The sequence below is a fragment of the Notothenia coriiceps genome, unplaced genomic scaffold (genome assembly GCF_000735185.1).
Source record: "Notothenia coriiceps isolate Sejong01 unplaced genomic scaffold, NC01 NC01_scaffold00037204, whole genome shotgun sequence".
NCBI lineage: Eukaryota > Metazoa > Chordata > Actinopteri > Perciformes > Nototheniidae > Notothenia > Notothenia coriiceps.
Genome location: NW_011369905.1, coordinates 8291 through 16409, shown reverse-complemented (window position 1 = coordinate 16409; position 8119 = coordinate 8291). Strand labels below are relative to the sequence as shown.

At 40.5% G+C, this 8119-nt stretch overlaps 1 protein-coding gene across 1 annotated transcript; it reads right to left on the bottom strand.

The window, feature by feature from the left end:
- Positions 1 to 447: 447 nt before the first annotated feature.
- LOC104964362 (protein O-linked-mannose beta-1,2-N-acetylglucosaminyltransferase 1-like) lies at positions 448 to 7685 on the bottom strand (the record flags this gene model as incomplete). The annotated part of the gene is made up of 8 exons (XM_010793114.1): positions 7584 to 7685; positions 7244 to 7376; positions 3332 to 3447; positions 3169 to 3234; positions 2636 to 2749; positions 2436 to 2553; positions 695 to 793; positions 448 to 575 (listed from the first exon to the last, which is right to left on the bottom strand). Coding segments are annotated over exons 1-8 (876 nt in total), but the record flags the coding sequence as incomplete, so codon positions are not given.
- Between the last annotated feature and the right edge of the window lie 434 nt (positions 7686 to 8119).

Below are 8119 nucleotides of genomic sequence, written 5' to 3'. Positions count from 1 at the left end.
ACCCCCTGATCCGAAGATCAGCGCACTAACCCGTATATACCGTTTATACATCCATGTTTAACGCTGCGATTTTACAATGATTCACATTAATTGAATTGCAAGCAATAGCTCTATATTTTGTGAAAATATGCCAATTTGCTTCCCTGCAGAAAGTTAAATGATAAGATCGATATTACATTCACCAGGAAGCGAAGAGAGAAAAAAGGAATAGAAGCTCTGTGAAATAGTAACAATACTCACTCCTCTGCCCCCCCTGAAGCCTATGTATAGCCAACAAGTAAATACATTTAAGATAACTATTCCTAAAATATGCTTTTTATGAAATTATGTTAACCAATAGTCTCAACTCTGCTTACTTGTTAAACTCTTCAGCTCTTCATAATTAAGTGCAGAACAATGAAAAAAACATGCAACACAGAAAAGTAAAGAGTCCAGTGTGTGTCTTACGGGGTCAGGGCTGAACTCGATGGGCGCCGGGTCTTTGCAGCTGCAGATGCTGCCGTATCCTTCCACTTTGCTGCAGAAGAGCTTCCTCCTCCTGTTCAGCTCCGTGTCGGCCCAGTGGCACTCTGCCTCTGCAAGGACGGGGGATTACAGGTAGTTAGTCATCACTAGTATTTTTGGTTTGGTCAGGTTTTGGCCTTAAAGAAGCTTTTCATTAACACGACATGGTCAGACTAGAAGTGTGTGTTACCTTCAGAGGCGGTGAGCTGCACCTCAGTCTTCAGCAGCACCGGGTCCCCCCAGGTGGACAGAGCTGGAGACTTTGAGTGCTTCTCTCCATACACCTGACCTGGAACCGCCAACACAGTAAGGTCAGAACATGTAAAATCGTAACAAAATGTGATAATTAAATGCATTTTGAAATCTAACTAAATAGTCATCCCGTCCCCTTAACCCCGAGTTGTTATTCTCTGTTGCATCCATTATCATAAGTATATGTTGATATTGTTATTTTTTTTAACACTGGGTGGCGTATTTTGCGCAACTGGTTAGGTAAGTGAGCTAACCAGGACAGGTGGCAGTTATTGGCACAGTTTTGGAGCGTGCCGCCATACAGAAGCTGCTGATTTTGTGAAGACGTTGATCACTTTGTTGTGGTTGAGCGTATGCGTCAAACTAGTTTAACAAGCTAAGCAATCCTTCTCTGACATTGAGAAGCAGTGTTCACCAATTATTTATTTTTTTACTCTTGTTGAGTAAATGTGTAAAATGAAACAGGCACCAATGTAAAGTGTCGTAGTAAATCGAAGAGATTAATCATGGAATATAATGTTCAATGATGTCAAATAAAACAAAATTAAAGCTTAACTGAAACACTGAAGCTCAACTGTAGTAAGACAAATATCTGAACCAAAACTAAAATCAACTGAAAGAATCTAAAGGGAATCTCAAAATGTCTCTTCTTGATGCATTGTTTTTAGAAAAAATATAAAACATTATATTATTTTCTGGACATTATTTAAATAAAACGATAAATTCAGGGAAATTAAAACCAACCCTGGTTTACTCATGCATCAGCACAGCATCTGAAAACAACCAACACCCTAACTCAGCTCTTATTTATATCAGCTTTGGATTCAAAGAAGTACTTCAGTGAAGACTGGAATCAATCGAAAAGGATATTTATAGAGCCTAATATTTCAAAACTGAAGATAGAGTTTGTCTCAGGGTGCTTTTCAGACTGCACAGCTTACGACCCCATCTGTCTTTAGATACTTGCAGTGCACAAGGAAACACTCCCAAAGGGGGAGGGATCACTCTCCGTTGTGTGTACAGAATAAACAACATAACAAATCACCACATAGACAATCCGTTCAACATGAGTGATTTTATGAAAAACTAAGAAAAAAATTGATGTCAACCTACCCCAAAAATGTTTTGGGGTAATTATACGGCATTAGAAAGAGTTAGGTCAGAGGTGTCCAAACTACGGCCTGGGGACCAACTGCGGCCCGTTGTCCATTTTTTATTGGCCCTCAGCAAATTCTAAAGTATATTGGAATATAGCCCATACCTGAAACGTGTGCTTGTCTTATATTGTACATCTTAAATATATATATTGACAAATATATTACACAGTAGGATTCATGTGTTGATAAGCCCACTTTTCAAATAAATTCAGTCAATTAAAGTTTTTTCTAACAAATCCTAGTTCATTAAAAAAAAAAGCCCAATAACTTAAATAAAATAATGAAAACCCTATGAAAAGCTGTGATCTATGCTGTTCTATTTTCTTAAAGCATATTCAAGTATCAAGCATATGTTTACTTACTTTGCATTTCTTTTTGCTATCTTGTAACTGAATTTATGAGGCAATATATCTCACCTCTAGGGAGTGGCCCAACCTTTTGTATATTTTTATGTATGAGGCCCAAAACGTTTTGAAACCCATGAGTTTGTTCTACTTGTAAAGTGAAAGGGTGCTCCTCTACCTCCTTTCTTCACCACCAGTGTCCACATGTCCCTCCAGCTGAGGTTGAGGGACACCTGGCTGCCCAGAATCTTCAGCAGGTTCTTAGCAGCATCCTTCAGGTGGAACGTGCCTTCATCCTGCAGACAAAAACACGTTGAGACATGCCTGTATGAACATCACAGGAATAACTGATATCTGATCATGGAGACAGTGACTGACCTTTATGGTGAAGATGAGGACTCGGCCCCGGGTCACCATGTTGAGGAAGAGGATCATGGCATCATCCTCGTGGGGGGAGTAGGTGTCGAATATCCTCTTGGCCATCACATGGCCCTGAGACAAAAACACAGTGATGGACTTTTCGGATCTTTCCGATTTGACCTTTGACATTACATAAAAGATATTCTTATTTGGCTGTAATTCCTTATATTAGGGAAAACAATTCCCTTTATTTGCAACAGAATGCATAACATTGTTCTATCGTAGAGCACATTGTCAAGTAAAGTGAGAAATGGGAAAGGAGAAGTTGACGATTTTGCAATTGTGGCATGATTAGCCAAATCGAAAAATCGTTTTAAATGTACTTAAAAGTTTTATTTAAATAATTATGGTTTTGAATTTTTTAAGAGAATCTACCAAACAAGGATGTATTGTTGAGTCCACCACAATGCCTCATTTGCGTAGATAGTTTTTTGGATTAAAATGGTAGGAGCTTGAATTAAACATTAAGAGAAAACAAACTCAGTGCTTACAGTTGCCTGGTTGAGAACTATCACATGGATGCCTCTGCCCTGCTCCCGCATATCATCCTCCAACACCTGCAGGAGAAGAGCAAAATATAGATATATTATCTGTCTGACATCTTTTCAGTTATGTACGATTGTCATGAAAATACTTTATTTCATTTGAACTCACTGTGGTGCCGTCCACTGCCACGTAGACCTTGGAGCGGCTGGAGTACACTTCAATGTCCAGGACTTTGCGTCCACTAGCCGGCCTGCGTGGCGTCTCCATGTTGGGAACAATGTCCTCTAAAAAAGGAGCATAAGACTAGGATTAGCTTGTCTACAATGTAGCCATGCTGAAATGCGATACATAGAAAGCAGTGCTTCAAAAAGCTACACGTTGATGTCTCACACATCAGCAAGGAGGCTCCAAGTTTTGCCCTCAATAATAGACTTTGAAAACCAGAAAAAGGTAGAATACTCAATTCTGATTGGTTAATTACGGCATACAACCACCTGTTATTTTTTAAAAGCAGACCACTGCTATGAATAACAGACTGTTACTATGGACACAGTTATTTCATGGAGGCAGGATAATGTACAGAGAGCAGGTAAGAATTTAAAATTGAACCCTCTATTATCCTTTACTCAAAAGATCAACACAAACATAACTCCACCTTTGCAGCCTCATATTAAGACACCTCACTGTTCAAACTCTGGACTTCTAGAGAGCACATTAAGGTGGACATCCTTTAGACCCCGTTTACACGAGGACGATACGGGTTGTATCCGCATAGTTTCTCTTGTGTATAGCCCTTTCGTTTACACGAGGCCGTAACAAAACAATAGAAGCGGACCCCGCAAACGATAACGGGTCCCAAGGTGGATAGATCTGCAAACGAAACGCTCTGGGGGGGGCAAACGGCTCCGTGTGTACGCCTCTATACGATCATTTTCTGATAACGATGAAATAGCCCAGCCTCCCTCTCACCACGCCTCCCTTTCCCAACGTCTCCTGCTCAGAGATCAGCTGCTGGGCTGTAAGAAGAGGGGGAGGAAAAGAGAGGCTCCGTTTATTATTCTTATATAGAGTCGTTATCAATTTGTTTTAAAGCTCAATAAATAACAAAGAAGACCTCTGACCGGCACTTTTCTAATTTTGTTTTTTTATTATAATATAGTTGTAATAGTCGAGACAAAACATGCTTATGACATGCTCAAAAACCGATATTTCTTAAATCTGTATTCAAATGTAGTTCCCTCTGTCAGCAATGTATCAACAACTACACACACATTTCTATCAGTATTTCTATGTGTTGTGGTTGACATGATGATGACTGTTAGGAGTTAAGGGGAGAGGCTGAGCATTACCATGAAATGTGCAAATTGACATAAAAATGAATAAAGGGGGAAATAATGCTCCATGTTTTTTAGCCTGTAAACTTTAACTGTTATGTAAGCCAACTAGACAGACAGTTTATCACTCTTCCTCCTGTACATTAGCAGATACAAGGCATAATATACTTGAATGAATGTTAAATAAAGAATGCTGGAAATAACTGCATCTCCATTAGCCTATATACTATGCAGAGACTGCCTTCTTCATGTCGTGAATTGCAGCTGATGGTTTAATATGGCAATTGGCTATTTGACTTATACAACATTCACAAGTTGTACATTTGACTCATACAATAACCCACCTTCGAGTGATGCTCTAGTTCAGGGGTGCCCACAATTTTTTGGCTGGTGAGCTACTTTTGAAATGACCAGCTCACCGAGGTCTACCAACCAAAAATAAAATCCCAAAAAGGGTTGCTGAATAACACGTTTTATTTATACATGGGATAACTACAATAGGGCTGCAACAGACGACTAATTTGATAACCGATTAATCTATCGATTAATGAAACGATTAATCGACTATTCGGACTATTACTGAATGCCTTGCTCAGTCTCTCAAATGCTCTTATTTAGCCATCAACTTTTAGATTTAGCTTGAGGTTGTTTTAGGCATGTGGAAACTAACAATGAAGACAATAAAGATGAATACTTGATTCAAAAATACATATATTATTAAATTAACTTACAAAATTAACATTGCTTTTTATTTAAATTAAATAAATAATATTTCACATCAAAAGAAACAATGTTTTAACAAATCGTATTAAATAATCTGATGACAGAACTGTAAACAGAATAGCTGAAACTTTAACAAAATAAAGCAGATACCTCTAATCATTAACCTATGTTTTTAAAACTGAGTTAACTCTGTGTGTTGCTGTTAGCATACATAACACCTGACGTGGAAACGTTACTCGTGGATGGGGCTACAGAGCTGCTAGAAAGACAGTCGAACCCGGTGCATTCCTCCGTCTGAATGTGGTGCACTTTTGCTTAATGTTTAGACAAATTGCTCGCGTTACCGCCTTTATATGATAAACTGTTATTGCACTTTTGGTAACTAGCATTGTCCACATCGAGACGGCTAAAGTTTAACCACACCTCGGAGCGCGTTCTCTCCGCCATCTCCTGCGTGTGTGTGTAAACTGTACGCAGCTGCGTGTGTGTAAACTGCCCCGCCCCCCTCGCACACAGACGGGGGAGAGAGAGCTCTCGTCTGGATCAGAAAGATCGAAAATACACCGACCATAGACGCATTTGTTTTTCTTTTTGCATGTTAGAAACGAGTTGGCGACACTAAGACTGCAAGATAATGTTTGGGTAGCAATAATACATGACCTTTCTCTTTCTCAACTCGCTACTCGGAGGGAAGTCGCTGTCATATGCATTGTGAACACTCCGATAATGCCTCTTCACGTTACCTTTCTTTGGCAGAGCGACGCTTACTTTACAAATAAGGCAAATAACCTTTGAATGTGACATCGCAACAAAATATTCTTCCTCCCATTCTGGGTGGAAGTGGTATGTTTTCTGCTTTTTGCTCGGTCCCGCACTCATTTTGTTGTTTGTCTCTTGTTTGTCTCTTTAACTTAAATTTGAGTTTTCCCGGCACTTGACTGATTTTGTATCGCTTTGCATTCTGGGTTAACAGACTGGAAAGTGATAGGTCGCTTTTTCTGTCAATCAAGTAAACTCCTGAATTAAGTGGCAGGGAGGAGGGATCAAAACCTGTTTTGTCTATTTTAACGGAGCTGGATTATTTTTTTAATGAATGACTCGCGATCTACCAGCATTGCCCCCGACGTACTGGGCACCTCTGCTCTAGTTTCTTAATGTTTTTTTTTTTGTCCCTCTTGCTTGCGCCGGACTGAAACTGTCTTTTCACCGACATCTCTTCACCTGCACTAGTGGCCGTATCAGAGCCGTGATTGGTCAGATGTCGATTCATTGCAACGGTGTCGGTTACAGACCTGCTCCCCTTGTCACCTCTCAATCTCACTCTCGCGTGTCAGCGGGGGGTGCGCGGACAACTGCGCACAGCAGCTGAGGCCCTCTTGGCGGGACCCCCTGCGCAAGGCGGGGCCCCATGCAGCCTGCGTGATTGGCCTGTAGGGAGGGGCGGCCCTGGATTTACAGCAGGAGCACACGCCATCCACCGCAAAGAATAAACAGAAGGGCAACCATGGCAACCATGCTCCGGGGTCTTCTTCGCTGCTTTTGGTGTATTTTGTGGCGGCAGCAGCGCCACTTACTGGCCTGGCATATGTACTACAGCGTTTCCAGCATTTCCAGCGGTCTCGTTTGAACGGACACGTTAATGAATCGAAAGCGTGTAAACGCAACGTTCCCGTGTAAATGAGGTCTTAGTTTTTAAAGATTGAAAATATTCAGAAAAAGACTAGAACTTATCGTCGAATCTTGAGGGGTGAGACTATATTTCTAGAAACAGGCCTATAGAGTACAGGACATGGATGTCTACTATCAATGGGAGCCTATTTAAATAATTGGACATTTAAGTATGTAAAACTTTGGACAGAAAAGCTGAAGGACCGATCAAATAAACATGCATTAGCCGATTGTCCTTACACTTGTGTTCTCATGACTATAATGAGTGCCACATTCCTATTTTAGGCTACAGTGCTTGTGTTAAATAGAAAAAAAAACAGATGGAAACAGAATAAGCACTGGACATAATTCTCACCATATTCTTGAGCTGCTGCATCTTCACTGGCGACTCTTCTGGTGTCCAAGATGAGTTTAATGTTGACTATGACAGTAATCAGCAGAAACAGCACAGCACCAGCCTGTGAAAAGGGGAAAAATACATGTATTTTCTAGTCAAGGCTTTCTTAGGGCCACAGCTGAAAATCTGATTGTTGCATCTCTTTCATAGTCTTTATATCCTCTTGAAAAATGATTACCAAATGTTGTGATTTTTTTTTCTAACTGAGTTTTTGTAAAGTCCTCAAGAAATGTCAGATAAACCAATATTGATGAATGAGAAGTTGGCATGAGTTCTGCAACAACTGTGGTGACCTGACCCTTTGCTGGCTGCTGCTCTGGCTGCTTGTCTTTGTGTTTTGTGATGCAGATGCCAGTAGGTGTGGTTGTTTACTGGGAATACCTGGGCCTGGTGTTCCCATTATTATAAGAATACACTTATTCCGCGAGGAGAGAGAAAGAGTACACCCTGTTGCTGCTCTTTGTTTTTATAATTAAGCACAAAACACTCAACAAGCTCTCTTTTCATATTTCGTAGCCGGTCTCGAAACAACTTTTACTTTAAAAAGATAAAGCAACATTTCCTGAGGAGAGCATCCATTTTTTTAAACCTTTATATTGTCTACTTTAATATACTGTTTCTCTATTTATAGGCATGCAGTTGGTCTCAGGGCCGGCCCTGACCAATTTGCTGCCCTAGGCAAGATTTTAGCTGGCGCCCCCCCCCCCCAAATGCAGACACTCACTATGACTCGCGCATGCATGGTTGTGGCATGACCACCGAAACAGAAATATATGGACACAAGATGTGTGCAAATGTATTTAGTATCCTATCCATTTGAACATGATTTAAGTT